At 40.1% G+C, this 16,150-nt stretch overlaps 1 protein-coding gene across 2 annotated transcripts in view; it reads right to left on the reverse strand.

Moving 5' to 3' along the window:
* Positions 1–1,031: 1,031 nt before the first annotated feature.
* ap1m3 (adaptor related protein complex 1 subunit mu 3) overlaps positions 1,032–16,150 on the reverse strand; it is a 31,125-nt gene continuing 16,006 nt past the window's right edge. The window contains exons 7-12 of one of the 2 annotated variants that reach the window (XM_083939797.1): positions 11,214–11,356; positions 9,844–9,915; positions 9,388–9,546; positions 7,323–7,448; positions 6,534–6,609; positions 1,032–2,614 (exon numbers count right to left, since the gene is read on the reverse strand). In XM_083939797.1, coding sequence (XP_083795923.1) covers positions 2,592–2,614; positions 6,534–6,609; positions 7,323–7,448; positions 9,388–9,546; positions 9,844–9,915; positions 11,214–11,356 — 599 coding nt within the window. In that variant the 3' untranslated portion in view covers positions 1,032–2,591. The remainder of the gene's footprint in view (positions 2,615–6,533; positions 6,610–7,322; positions 7,449–9,387; positions 9,547–9,843; positions 9,916–11,213; positions 11,357–16,150) is intronic. The other variant, XM_083939798.1, reaches the window with a different exon arrangement.

Consider the following 16,150-nt stretch of genomic DNA (forward strand, 5'->3'; position numbering starts at 1 on the left):
CACACACACACACACACACACACACACACACACACACACACACACACACACACACACACACACACACACACACACACACACACACACACACACACACACGAACAAGGTTCACGCAGCTTTTTACAACACACACACATAAATCCTGTAATACTTATTTACATGAATCTGTCTTTGACCCACAGTATAAAGTAGACATGGCAGATTGAGTATCCATGCATGAAAGCAAGAAGAGGTAAGCAAAGAGGGAGAAAACCTCCATCCTCTCAGAGGATTTAGAGCTTTTCTGTCAGGCCAAGACAGAGAAATTATACACAATTATAACACAATTTAAACTGGGCAAAATGTGTTCTGCTATCTAACTTACTGTAAAATGAATACTTTTCACAAATTTTAGTATATCTTTAGTATCTGAAGTGTGCTATCTCTATCACAGTATACTACTTTGGCATTTCTAATATTCAATGCTAAAGCTCTGTTTTAGTTAGTCATTAATCTGCTGTAGGTTTAGTCTCTGTCAGCTCATAAACTTCCATGTTTACCACCTAAAGGAATGCTTCTCCTCCAAAATGACAATATAATTGCTCAGTGAATCTTGCCTTGAATATGTAAAGTAAACTTTGTTTTGTCACATGCCCCCATGGTGAACAGAAAATCCCAAAACAGATAAAAGTCTTGATGCATTGAAGTCATAGGGGGTCGTGTCAAACAATAGAAAAACAATCAAAATACTGTATTTGTTTACAAACTCACACAACTTGTGCAGTATAATCTGATTCATTAACCCAGTCGCATACTCAGTTTTTCCCAAATACATGCATTTTGATTTTAACCTTACTATTTATGACATTTCTTCATCAAACAAAGTAGTGCGTCTGTGCAAGCTTCTCGGTCGAGCAGCAGAAGTGTTTTAAATAGTACGGTTTTAGCGAAAATGCATGTGTTTGGGAAGTACTAGGCATACGCCTACAGAATGAAGAATAGTATTCCAAAACAAGATACAAAAAATGTTTTATTTCCAAATATATCCCTTTGCTTCCTATCGACAAATAGTAGTTGATAAATTAATGCATACACAAGATAACACAGACTTATTAAGGATCCTCACTGGTGTCAGAAAAATGTCTCCACACTGGGAAATGAAATGATTGTAATAGAAGGTTTCACACTTAACAGCAGAGATGCAATAAATCGACACAGGACTCTCTTCTTTGCTGTTGGCAGTGCAGCTGAACTGATGTGGTGCAAAGCATGCTCAACAGAGCGAGTGAATGCCACCACAAACTGCTTTGAAGAAGTATATGAGCCTGCAGAGGTCGACATATAAAAAAACAATAAAGAGTCATGGAAAACAATTACCTTAACATATTGTCAATATTCTCTGATTCTGCAAAGAAATCCCAGCAGGTTATTTTACCTTTCTCTTGCCTCTCCCCTACTCAAACCCACAGTTTTGTCCTTCAAACATTTCCCACAGGGGACTAACTAGTACAGTATAAACAACAGATAGAAATATGACAACAAAAAAAAAAGATCTGCACCGTGCTCATATCTTCAGTCTCTGCCTCAAAGCTGCAAGCTGATTTTGAGCACAAGTGCAAGGTTACAGGCCCCATAGGAGCGCGTTGACAGTATTCTGTTACACTGCCAACGCCTCTGACAATATTGTGCCTTATTAATCATTGATCTGGTCGCTGGTGTTACTTTCAGTGCACTGGGGATTATGTTCACAGTGCTAAAGGTGAAGATACATAGGCAATTTTAAGGCAATGAATATACGTATAATATAAAGGTTCTGGCAAAACATATGCCTTGGAGAGGGATGATTAATTTAATTAACAACAAAGTGAAAGTCCACTGGATCAAAAAGTGGTTAATAAGGACAAAACATACGAGGAACAAAATCTCTTACAGTTAAAGATGATGGCAGGCGTAGAAAGATGTGGTGTAGTGGTTAAAATATTGCATGGAGTAACAACTTTTTTCTAAAATAAAGAATAAAATCTGATGGAGTACATCTAGAAATATCCCCCCCTTCTGCAAAATGATGGCCCTTTGAGAAATAAAAAATGACAATGACCCATCACACTTACTGTATATTGGCACTAATCTTTTGATTTGCATGTTATACATTTCACAGTGTCTCAGTGGACAAGTGAAAAAAGATGATGCTCCAAATTCCATATTTCCTAATATTTTTAAATGTTCTCTTTCTGAGGAAAATGTGATTAAAAATAATGTATTTTCCCCCAAATTGTGCTCTTAAATACACCTTGCGGGATATCACATTAAAGGTGAGGAGATGAGAGCTTGCCAGAACTAGACGGTGTCACAAAGTTATCAGTTCATTATTCACATACTAAAACGCTTTGTTGCAGTCCTGAGGAGCCCTTAAAAAAAATCACAGGTCAGAGGTGATGCAATAGCCTTTCCCGTCTGAGCTGAGAATGTCTTTGGGGGTTCAGGGAGGGGAGCAATTTCATGCGTCCTCCCTCGCTTGTCCTCTGTAGACCGGGAGCCAGAGAGAGGAGAGGAAAGAGGAAGACAGACAGAGGGAGAGAAAATATCCATTCGTCTAGCAGCATCTGTGCCCTTTAGTTTGTCCGGAGCTGGTAATCTGCCAAGAAATGTAAGAGCAGAGCATTAACACAGCTTTCTTCCCCTCATCACTCCTGCACATCACATCACTGCCAATATGAGCCCCATTAAATCCCTAAACAAGATTTGCAATAATACTAGCTGAAGTGGCATTCTACTAAATCACATTACCAATTTTAACACAGTCCTTTCTTTAAAAGACATTTAATTCTCTGCAGTCAGACTAGACTGAAAACAATCACATTTATTATTGTGAATATAAGCAGTATCCCAATCTTCAATTAGCAAAATCTGTACTGAGTAAATATGTTGCTTTTGTTTATTCAGAACTGTCTAATAAAAAGATAACACTACATAGTCAAAAGTATGTGGTTGCCCTTGTCCACATGTCCGTAGACTGTTGGTGTGGGACTGGCTTTTACGGTTTGAATTAGAAACATTTAGTTCCAATTAGGGGAAATATTATTGCTTCAAAGCACAATAGTTTAGGCAGTAGTGTGTTTCCGTTTTTGTGGTTTTGGAAAGCGAACTGGGAATTGCTCCAGGGGTAAGAGAACCTCATTCAAACCTCGCCTTACTCAACGGCATGTTGTGTTGTACACCCCATATACCCACATATTATGGTCATTTTTGAGGCGTTTCAACATGTTTGCATGGTTTTAAGTACAAAAAAAAACACCTCCCAATATTTGTCTTATATTCAGTGCGTTTACATGCACAGCAGTAACCGTATGGTCCTACCCTGCCGGGTTATGCATACATACAACTGGTCGGAATATGGCTTTTTCTTCAGTTTACCTGGGTCAAAATCACAACAACTTGGAAAGTGTGAAGAACGTGGAGGACTTTTGGACAGAATTACGACAGATATGGGTCTTCTTGGTAGTTTCCTCAGTCAGTTTATAAAGCTTCTGCTGTTGCTGTAGTTTTTGGCATTGTTGCTTCCTGATCCAACCAACCAATTTTTAAATTGTATGTAAACGCACTGAATGCCTGTCTGAATATACCTGTATAGACCCTCTCAGCTCTGTTTTTTTATCGCCTGTTTATTTGAGCCCACCCTCTCCAAAAGCCCAGTCTGCTCTGATTGTCTTATGGGAAAAATATGGCGCACATTTGCAAACGATGTTCTCAAGCTGTGGGTGGAGATACTCAGATTGGTATACTCTAATGAGCCTGCATGTGACTTAAGAAGAGGAGCCGAATCTGCATTGCTTGCTGAATCTCATGTTTTCTGATGAGCAGCCCACAAACAAACTGACTGGGTTGTCTTATTTCACAGTTTTGCACGAGGGACATACAACATTAGTGTTGACAGTCAGTATCAAAAATCCAGCTGCAGTTTAGATGCTGCCTGATCGTATTCTGACCACTGACAGTCTGATATCTGTGAAGTCACTTACTGCTGCACAGTATGGCTGCTGAATGTGTGTTCATCACTCATTAATAAGTCAGCACAGTCAGCCTACAGTATCAGGATATTGTTTAATCAGTGTGAGTGTGTCAGTATGTAGTGCTGAGTGAAATGCGATCAGCACCGACTTCTCTCCCCTTCCCTCCCAAATGTTGCTGATGGTAACAATAAGAGAAAGGTGATAGCATTCTCTCCAGTCCCCCCAACTTCATCACTCTTCTTTCTCTCACTCTCACTGATCTCTTGTCCTCCTCCTCTTTTCTATTCCTGTCTGTCTGTCTGTCTGTGTGTCTGTCTGTCTGTGTGTGTGTGTCTGTCTGTCTGTCTGTCTGTCTGTGTGTCTGTCTGTCTGTCTGTCTGTCTGTGTGTGTGTGTGTGTGTGTGTGTGTGTGTGTGTGTGTGTGTGTGTGTCTCTCTCTCTCCCTCTTCCTTGCTAATCTTACAGCAAGGCGATAGTAACCTTGGCATTCGCTGAGTGCCACCCAGGGAGCTTCCTGGCACTTTGTGGCATCATTCAACCTCCGGCAGCCCCGACTCGTACCTGACACATCCAGGTAATGGCTATGATAGATGTTATAGACTCAGGTTCATTTCTCGGCCGTATGGCAGGTATGAAACTTAACTTATCTGGCAGTGGTCCAGTGGAGGTATTGGGCTTCCATCTCCATATCATTACCATTCTTCCCCCATTGAAACTAGGGAGCTAATCAGGATAATTTTGCTGCCGTCTCATCAACATACTGAAGTAGCTTTGATGTGGAAATATGTGTTCATGTGATCTGTCAGCAAATTAAGCATGTGTTTGAGGTAGAGAAATAGCTTCTTCAGCATACGTATTTCAACATGTTTTTCAGGTAAAATCTCAAGTTAGTGGGGGCTGATTAAAGTTCAAAGATCACAAACACTGAAACATCTCTTGGTGTCACACTTGGGTTTGACAGATGAAGAACGATTCATTTCCAGGGCAGTGACTCAATCTACAGATCCCAGGTGCCAGCTTCACTAAACAAACTTAACTGCATTCTCTCAGCTTTACAGTAGCCCTTTATACATTTGGAAAAACGTAGAAAGAGAGAATTTTACGCCACAGGCTAGCAGTCTTGTAAAGTTGCTATCCTTGGCATCCTGTGTGGTGTCATTTTAAGCCCCTGAGGTCATGGCTCATGGTGATAGAACCAGGTAATGGATATGATGGATGTTATACAGCTGGGTTCACTCCTAGGGCACACACTGAATAGTGATGCAGAAAGACTTATCCTGTCACTGCTCTTGCAAAGAAAACATTATATTTAACCTCGGGGTAACTTATGATTTGCTAATGGATTAGGACTTGAAACCGTCCTGTTTTATAAAGACCCAGGTTCCCTGTGTCCCTGTGTTGACTGTTCATTTATCTCTTGTCACATGCCAAATATTTGTCATAAAACCAATATCAGAGTATTTTTACATCAAAATCCCTGTCTTATCTCTTCCTTTCCCATTTTCTCTTTGATTTTCAAAGACCAGCCTTCATCGTTTCTGAGTTGTAGTAGCTAAAAGAGCAATAATGGGGATAGGAAGAGATGGGTGTTTGGATATAAGTGGGCAAAATCTTTGTTTTTATTTCCAAAACAATGTGGCTGAGGTCTCATTCATTCATATCTCACTTGTCCTCCTCTTTTTTTTAACATCAGTTGAGGGAGGTGTGAGAAGCAAACAGTCCTCTGTGGCTCCATATTGCACTAAACGCTGATCCTGCCCAGTTTTCCATGGTCCAATCAAATGTGAAGGACTTGATTAAAATCTCTTTTGTAACTGTAGAGCGCTCAAATATTCCATTTCACAGGAAAATACATGACATTTTAGTCTATAAACCCACTCTTACTTACATTTCACTGGGAACATACTCATACTTACCCATGATACAGAAAAAGCGATACAGCAAAACTTGGGATTGGGGGACACTCGATACTCGTTATTAACATTCAATCTAAAGGGATAGTTTGGCTATATTAAAGTGGCCTTGTATGAGGTACTTCTCAGTCTCTTTCGGCTGTTCAGTCTCCCTCTGCAAAAGTTTTTCCTCATCCACAAGGATCGTCTTCTCTCCATACTGAACAGGATTTTGTCATCGCTGTTATAAATCATCCATTTCAATTTTCTTGTGTATGTTTATTCCATAAACCGCGTAAAGTCTGACAAATAGCTGATCAGTGGCGTAATACAGTGTGCAGCACAGTTGCTCTTATGCGTAAAAACATGTCAAGAAAATGTAGTGCCAAAGGAAAGAGCTGTCTGACGGCAAAGTAAAGTGCTGAAAACATTCTACATATAGCATACACTTAAACTGATATTGATTTTTGGGTGACTCAGAGTCACCCAGAGTTTCTGAGTGTTAAACTCTTAGCGCCACAATCCCTGACCTCATGTATACATAAAAAAAACCTAGATTTGGGAAAAAAAGAGTTCAGGTACCTGAATCTGTAATGTGTATGTGAGTATATGGATGTTTGAGTATACGGTATTTCATTGTGTTTGTTCTCACCTCCACTTTGCGTGATATAGCGCACCCATGGTAATGCCTGGTAACCACTCTTCTCTATGATCTTAAGGTAACGCACCTAGGGAACACACAGGTTAAATATATAGTTATTATAGTTATTTCACTAATTTACAAACAAACACACTCCAACATCAACTGTATGGTCTTTATGCTTCAGTGTGTTCATGGCAGCCTATTTAAATCATCTCTGTCCATATAAAACCATGTATCTCTGAAAATGGTGGAATTTCTCAGACAAAATAAAGGACTAACGCACATGGGACATGAATGGGATATAAACTGCGGCCTCCTGGGTGTAAGCCCTATGGATGTTTGACCCATCCTCCAACCCGACGTCCTCCCTATACAGACTTTGTCGCTCTTACTTCTGGAGGGTCTAATATTGCCATGGATGGGTTTATAGTTTAAAGCACAGTGAGTATCATACTCATGCTAAGGGTGCCTTGTGCATCTGTATCAAATGCAGAGGTCCGTGACAAAACGTTGGTATTTGACGCCCTGGGAATGAGAATGGGCTAGAAAATTCTCTTAATTATAAAGATAAATTAACCATTATCAAAAACTCATTAGATTATCTGAAATACATTTCATAAACTGAAATGTGTGCTGCTTTTCTTAGCTCATGAAAGGGATACAGGATTAGGGATACATGGCTTTCGCAGGATAGTGACACAATGAAAATGGGAAGCACTTTAAGCTTGTTATACTCAGGTGGAATCATACAGGTATATATTATATATTGTGTAATTGGCTGTAAATAAAGGGTCCAACCTGAATCCCAGACACGGTGAAATAAGGGATCTCAAAGTTAACTGTGATTGGTCTCTTTGCGTCCAGCTCGTCACTATCCACACTAGGTAGCCCAAAATGCGCCCGCATTATGTACTCCTTACCACCCTATGCAAAAAGAGAGAAAGCCATGAAGCTGCATCTGGTAAAACAGAGAGAACATTCAGGGTTGTGTTGTTCACAAAAGCCTCAGGTTAAAGTTTGTTTGGTGAGTTCTGTTCCCAGGACCCTAATTAATACAAGGTTGTTTTGTCCGGGGAAAAAACAAGGTTTATATTGGTGGCATCGTGAGACAACTCCCATGTCACATCAAGGTGAATCAGATAAAGTTATTGGATTTAGCATCTGTCAGATATATCTAGGCTATAAACATAAGATACAGGTTAATCATTCTTCATGCCAGAAATGGTGTAACACGTCCTCTGAGCATCTGAGTCTGTTTAGTTTGCACTTTGGTTTTTACTTGGTGCAAGTCAGTTACCATCTTGACTTTAACGCCCCTAATACATTGTTTTCAAATCCGAATTTCTCTATAACATTTGACAGTTTAGTGACTAACAATCAAAGTTAAAGTCTTGATTAAAAAAAACCTAATCATAGGTGTGGGTGCAGTCTTATCTGATTTAATAGACAGTAGCCTGACAACTAAAGCACATCACATTTTTTGCATCAATTGTTTCATGTTGTTGTATGTGACATCACCTTTGTCCAGCTGAGCCCTGGCCACTTCAAACCAGAGAGAAGAGCTCAGAAACGTTCTCCTTGGAAATATAACTAAAACTGTTCTGATTCTGAACATGTTTGTTGTGGAAAACCTTATTATCCTGACATTGAAATATCAATGTATTATATTCATGATATTGTTTTTGCATAATGTAATAAATAAGTATGAACGAGAAATCTCTGAAACATTCACACATTTATAAAATAGCTTGTTTGGACTGTGGGTGAGTCTGTTTTATGTTTTGTCTCTTATCACAAAAAGAAGCCACTGCTTCATCTGTGTTTCCTCAAACCTCCAAGGAAACATTACAAGTTGAGTATAGTTCCCTGTGAGAATATGCAGTTTTATAGTGTCCATTGTCCAAAGGTTGATAGTGACAGAGAAAAATGTGCTGCAGAGTCATGCACCAGCTGGATAACAATGCATCACCAGTAATGGCAACTCTTAACCCTCGTTGACAGGCTGAAGGTGTAATGAATTAGTGAGGAGATATCAGAACTTGAAAGATAAAAGGAACCTCGACTGAATTAATACTCTACGAGCTTTTAAAATGTGTGAAACTAATCTTTTCTTTCATACTTTGGTGAGGCCGACACCAAAGTTGGGAAAGGAAAAGCAGAAAATAAAATTGAGGGATAAGAAATTATCTTTTTTTTGTGTGTGGGGAGGCTCATGATCATAATGTGATAAATGGCTCCTGTCTAATACAAATACTTAATTATTTATAATACAATACTTCATTTTCTGAAAGTGGGAGGTATCATCAGTGGTGGAAAAAGCTCTCAGACCTTTTACTTAAGTAAAAGTAGAAATAATACATTTTAGAAATACTAATAATAAATATCCATATACAAGTTAAAGTCAAGCATTCAACATTTTACTTAAGTAAAAATACTAAAAGGTATTCATTATGATGACAGAGAAAGGTCATTTCAGAATAAATTATGAATAATGTGCAGCTGGTAAAGTGTGCTGTAATAATACATCATAATTAATTTGTTAATTATATATTTTTTTATGACTCTGTATCTGCAAAGTGACAAAAAAAAAATATTTACCAAATAAATGTAGACTGAAAAGTATAATATCTGCCTACACCGATATTTGAGGTTGAATATGAATATAAAGTAGCAGAAAATGGAAATATTTGAGTCAAGTAGTTAGCTTGAGTAAATGTACTTAGTTAATTTGTATCATACTGTTCGGCCTTTAAAGGGGACATATTATGATCATTTTCAGGTTCATGCTCTGATTGGCTTGTGAGTAAAATACGGCTCTGCAGCATCATCCTGCACTAAATGTTCTTTAAACTGCCACACTAACAGGGAAAGACTTGATGTTCCACTGCACCACGCTCTTCTCGGGCATCCACTTGGCGCTGCCTGTGCTGGTCTTGAACTTGGGCGAGTCAGCATCACTGGGCACGGGCACCAGAATGGACACATTGTTGGCAGTGGACCGGCTCTTAAACTGACTCCGAGCCTGTGGAAGGTGACAGAGGACAGAGTTCAAATGTCATCGGGGACTTTTTACAATAAAGAGGAATGAGCATGCACATCCAAATTCAAATCAAGGTCTTAATGATTATGCGCACTGCAGCTTGTTATTGTCTGTATGGCCGTCAATGCCTCACACAGACGTTAAGAGGAAAATCACCTGGGAAGTATAGTAGTGTCATAAATACTAAATAAGTTTCAGGGAAGGGAACAGTCAGTGAGATGAGTGTGTAAGGTTGTGGTCCTCTGTGTGTGTGCGTGTGTGTGTGTCACTCATCCTCACCTTCACCTTGATCTCCACGCGGCTGTGAGAGAACTTCTCAATCACGCTCTCGATCCATATGAGAGGCTTCACCTGTCAGAGAGAGAGAGAAAGAGAGGGAGAGTGGACAAGGTCAGAGGAGCAAGCGCAGACCTGGAGTGCATCACTACAACACACATCACCTGCGTGACACAGCAGACAGGAGAAAGAGAGATTGTGTTTGCACAAGGGAGACAATAACTGCTCAGGCGGCTCGCAGTTCACATGGATTTCAGGCTCAGCAGCCCACTTCAAGTATCCTCTGTGTCACTGGACAGGATGGGTGGCAACATGTGGCGTAGCAGACAAACTATCTTGAAAGACACTTGATTAATATTGATCATAATGATAATGATATTTACTGAGGCAAGATATTTTGCAGTTGAATAATAAACTTTATCAGTAAACGATACATTTTAAACAGCTTAAATTTTAAACATAAAATATGAAAACTTAGGGTCGAAAATAGATCATATAAAACATTTAAGCTGATTTTGTTCTGCTTAATTATGCTGCTATAGGCCTAGTCTGCCGGGGGATAATCCTGTTCCTGATACTCTGAGCTTCTCTCCTCTCTGTCTGTGTCATTCATGTCTCATCAATGCATGTTACTAATTCAACTTCTTCCACGGAGTTGTTTGTGCTTTGTCGTCTCGCAGGTCTCTGCTGATCATGGTGGTGCCTGCTGCCATGGTCCTGCATGACGCTTCCTGCTGCTATTATAATCTATAACCTTAGCTGTGCTTGTTTCAACTATTCTGCTGTATTAACTGCCATAACATATAAGTCATATTCACATTACTTTAGATATTATTATAGTTACTGGAAGTGTGTCTGACTCTGTCTTTGTGTCTGTCTTTGTCTCTCTCTGTCCATCTGTCTGTCTTTTCTCTCTTTCTCTCTCCTTTTCTTCCTCCCCAACCGGTCAAGACAGATGGGTCTGTCTGACGTTCCTGACTGTTATAGGGAAGGTTTTCGTTGCCACCGTACTCTACAGGGGAATTGTTGGGTCTATGTAAATCATAAATAAGTCATAGAGTGTGGTCTATACCTAGTCTGTAAAGTGTCCTGAGATAACTTTTTTTATGATTTGGCACTATAAATAAAATTGAATTGAATTGAATTGAATTTATATTTACACATTTGCCAACATCTATCTGTGATAAGCCAATATTGGTCTATACAATTATTACAGCATAAAATATATAATGTGTTCTGTATGAGAAAGATGAGGACATTTTGAACTTTGTAGGTTGTGAGGGTATATGTGTACACACCTTACTGTGAGACAAATAAGTGTGCTCTTGGTGTTACTGGTATGCAGGTAGTGTGTGTGTGTGTGTCCTACTCACTGTAGTGTTGAGGCGGTACGACATGAGTTCGCTGTCCCCATCAGGGGGGATAAAAGAGATGGTACGGTCGTTCTCGAAGCGTGACAGACGGACACACTGATGAAACTTCACATCTTCCAGCTCCACTGTCTTACTCTTCTCTCCTGACACACACACACACACACACACACAACAAGACACACAACAAGACACACACAGAAATACACAATAACATTAAGAGCCTTTCACTCAGCCTTGAGGAAATCAAGGTCAAGGTAATGATGACTTACAATCATTCACTCAGTCTCATACTCACACTCCCACACATGCAAACTGTACACTCAGTGTGCCACCAATTTCATTCTTCTTGTCCCCCACTGAACAGTTATTTAGCTGCTACACACGAAGCAAACACTGATTCCTACCTGCTGCCATCATCTTCTCCCCCGCTGATACACACACACACACACACACACACACACACACACACACACACACACACACACACACACACACACACACACACACACACACACACACACACACACACACACACACACACACACACACACACACACACACACACACACACACACACACACACACACACACACACACACACACACACACACACACACACACACACACACACACACACACACACACACACCAGCCAGCCAGCCAGCCAGCCAGCCAGCCAGCCAGCCAGCCAGCCAGCCAGCCAGAAAAAAACACTTCTGACAAAAACACATATCTGTCTGCCTGTAAGAGGCGTTTTTCATTACTCTGACAACAAAGCAAATGCTATATTTTCTTGGCAGAGGTTTCTGATTTACTGCCTGTGAAATGAATCCGCCTACTGCCTTTTATTATTGTCTTATTTCGGGACATACACCTACAAGGAAGTCTTCATGCCAGTGGGAGATGCCCCACTATATCATTAATAATCGGACTGCTTAAGTACACAACCATTTATCAGCTGAGGTGTTTAAAACCTGCCAGACAGAGAGAGCCACAGGGGGAGATATTATACCTTAGTTTATTGATGAAAAGTACTGTGAAATGCAATTAATACTCACGTTTGAATGTCTGCCATTTTGGCTGGATAAACAAGACATTATTTATTGATTATTAACATTGTTTGTAAAGTAATTTTCTATCAATCAACTAATCAAGACAGTTTTCAAAGTAGGAGGTGGGCCTCTTCAGTGAAATGAAGTGAAAAATATTACATTAGTTATCATTAGTAATATTAATAGTTATCAAAAGATTATAGCCAAAAATATGTGTGGTTTTATTAAGGAGATATTTCAGAGACACAGTAATTATAGGGAATTTTACTGTTTTCCCCCTTTGCCAGAGTCAGAAACAAATAAATGCCTCGGGACAAACCTTTTTAATGTATTTGGTGTAATCTGAGGTTATGTCAAACAGACATATTAGGCTATCTTGGTTCAATTATTGAATGAATATGGGACCAAATAACATAATAATGTTACGATAGTCATCATTAGGCCCACAGTCTTAGACTTTAAAAATCTTTGCACTAACAGTTACCAGAGTATAGTTAGTGGCCAATTAAGCAGCCCTCTACCCTTTCTCTAACCTACATTTCTAAAAGTCTACAGGGGTACTATAGAGGCTGCTATAGACAACAATCAGCAGACTGTGTCAGCTAGATCATTTTCTCTGTGAACAAAATTAGACTTTTCCAGACAATTCCTCTCAAGGGTGGAGCAAGAGTGCAGTGCTGCTGCAATAGGCAGTAAAAAGAGCAACCTCCTTAATGGTGGCATCTTTAATCTGCTGGAGAAAGCCTGATGTTCTCCTCCTCTGTGGTTAATGGAGGGTGCTGAGTGGCGGAAAACTGCTGTAATGACTGTGGGCCTATGGGCCTTCAACCAAATCCCCCATTCAACAGTCAGCTTAACGCCTGCCTCACCTGCTCTGAATGCAACCCTGGACCAGCACTGACAGAGAGATGGTGTCTGTGTGTATGTGTGTACTTGTGTGTGTGTACTTTTGTGTATTTGTGTATGCAGCTTCCTTGTTCATTGTTCTCTCTCTTGAGTGCCTGTACGTGCACTGGTTTATGCATTTTTGCCTGCTACTTGCTTGTTTCTCAATTGATTTTGCTTTGGTCTGTATGTGTGTGTGTGTGTGTGTGTATGTGTGTGTGAGTGAGAGAGTGTGTGACATTTGCCTGAGAAGGGACTAGCTGATCTAGAGAGAGCACAACACTCCTGGACAAGGAAGACAGGGCAGCCCTTTTGAATGGTTTCTGTCGCTCTCAGTCTCCACATTTCTGTTCGTTTTTATGCCAGTAACAAACACACACACACACACACACACACACACACACACGCACGCACGCACATACGCACGCACGCACGCACGCACGCACACACGCAGCATTATCAAAAATACAGAAAAGAAAGGTCATATGGGACACTCTTTGTCACTGCTAGGACCTCAGGGGCCAGAAGCAGTTGCGTGTCTGTGCATGTGTATGTTTGTGTACATGTCAGGTGGGGGATTGAAGATGCAGCAGTGTCTCCTATGGTTCACCTTTAAGGCTGCTCTCACCAGTTTCTGTGCTTTTAATACACAGTAGCAGACGGAAGGAACCTAATCTGTTTTCTGTCTGCTGTTGCTCAGAAAAAAAAACAAGAGAGAAATGCAGGGAACACAGGGAACTGTTTTATGACAGCATTTGGAAAATGCTTTTACCATATTATAAGCCGACCTAAATCCACCAATTTGTCAAATACATACAGTGTGAAATGTGTTAGCTACCAAAAAAGGTGATAAGTTATAAACATTGTACTTTAGGCTACTATCTGGTGGTGGTACCTGAAATATCATAAAAATAGGAAACATATACAGTCCAGTAATATACAGTAATCAGAACTTACATGAAAGCATGTGCAGTAGTGTTGTCATTAGTGTGAGCTATTAGAAATAATCAGAATTCATATTACTGAATTTGTATTTCATGGGATGCTGGCAAATGTACAAGTGATGTAAAAGAGTGCTTCTTAATGCAGCACATGTTTACAATTCTATTAAATGGGCATACTTTTACCAAAACATACCATAAGACCTAGTAGCCTATTACTTTTTTTATGTGCATTCCATCCCAAATTAGTTGTTGATGGTTGATGTTAGATGTTTTTTTTGTGATGAAAATGTCATCTCTGATAAGTAATTGTGACTAATCTTAGGGGTATATGAGCAGGTTTAGAAACTCAAGTGTTACAAATGATCGGGTATTTTAGATCAAAGCTCACAGTGTTGGTCCAAAAAATGGCTTTTTGTGGACCAACACTGCACGAGTTTAAAATTAGAAAACACTAAAATTGTAACAAAAATGTTCTCTATGTTCCCTGTAGGGACAATTATGGACCTCCCCCAGCAGAGGGCAGTGTTAAATGACTTATACTTTCTTTATTCTGGCTGCATCCAGCTGTGATAAAATGTGCAGAGCAGGCAAACAACACCAAATGACTGTAAAATGATATGTAAAAGAGTGAAACTGTTGATGATGAGAGGGCGAAACATTTTAATATTTGTATAAACATCCAGCATGTTTGTGTGTGTGTGTGTGTGTGTGTGTGTGTGTGTGTGTGTGTGTGTGTGTGTGTGTGTGTGTGTGTGTGTGTGTGTGTGTGTGTGTGTGTGTGTGTGTGTGTGTGTGTTTTGCTGTATCTGTCAGCGTGTTTGTTTGATCATTATTTCTGATCATCTTTTTTTTTGAGTATATGTTATTTCCCAGTCTGCAAAACACAGCAGGGGGATTGTGGGCACACAAACCCTCACCTTTCATCTGCAGGGCTGTAGCCTGGGGTGAGGATTAACTCAGAGGCAAAGAGGCAAAGAGGCTAGACAGTAATGAAGCATTTCCCCTTCAGTAAGGAGCGGTAGGGGGGAAGAAATGTAGGCAAAGGAGAAGAAGGATAAGAGGGAGATGAGAGGGAGAAGGGGGAGAGGTTGCAGGAATAGACAAGGGGAGATCTAGCAGTGGGAGATGTTATTGGGAAAATTGGGGTAGTAGGAGGAGAGGGAAAGGAAGATGAGGAAGGATGAAAGCTAAGCCGAGTGTGAGATTTGCAGGAGTGAGGGGTTTAGACAGAAAGAGGAGGTGAAGGTGGAAGTGTGAGGGTGAGTTCAAGGCAAGTGCACATCCATCAAGTAGTTTCCATATTTACAAATATATTTTGGAATTTAAGTATTATTCCAGCAGATCTTTTTAAGCAAATTTATAATTAGGGTGAACTATTTTAATTCAAAATACAATAACACTTCCTTGTTGACAGTTTAGAGGTTTTCTATCAAAACTGTAAAAGCTTTAGATAAAGAAATTCTAACAAATATTTCTCTCACATCTCTTATTAATAGTCCGTTTTGTCAGCTCAGGATGTGAAATAAAGTGTACCGATACCAATTTATAAAGTCTAACTGAAGGGGAAGACGGGTAATGCATCTCATTATCTGTCTTCCCTTTCAGTTAGACTTATGACCCCTGCCTGATGCCGTACGCAACTGCACCACTACACTTTAACTATAAAATATAGCATTTTCCAAGAAGCATCAAAATGATGTTGTCAAACTTAACAGTTGCGTGCTTTGCATTACCTAGGGGCATTCTCACACATTCCCTGTTTAGTCCAGTTGAAATGAACCCTGGAGTGTTTACCCATGGTGCGGTTTGTTTGGGCAGGTGTGAACACAGCATTGCGCTCGGATGAGGACCAAAATAACCTAACCCAGTCACAAACAAGCTCCTTTACACTTCGGTTCGTTTGTGGTTGGAATGTGATTTGATCCAAATCCTATTTGAGCTCAACAGCTCCTGTAGCCAGGTGTGTTTTGCATTCTGCAACGCGGCAGAGAACGCAAATTTTAGCAATTTGCGTGCAAGTTGCGGCAGCTAGCCGGAGAACTGCATAGGGTGTTTC

Source organism: Echiichthys vipera (genome assembly GCF_963691815.1).
Source record: "Echiichthys vipera genome assembly, chromosome: 3".
In the NCBI taxonomy this organism is placed as follows: domain Eukaryota; kingdom Metazoa; phylum Chordata; class Actinopteri; order Perciformes; family Trachinidae; genus Echiichthys; species Echiichthys vipera.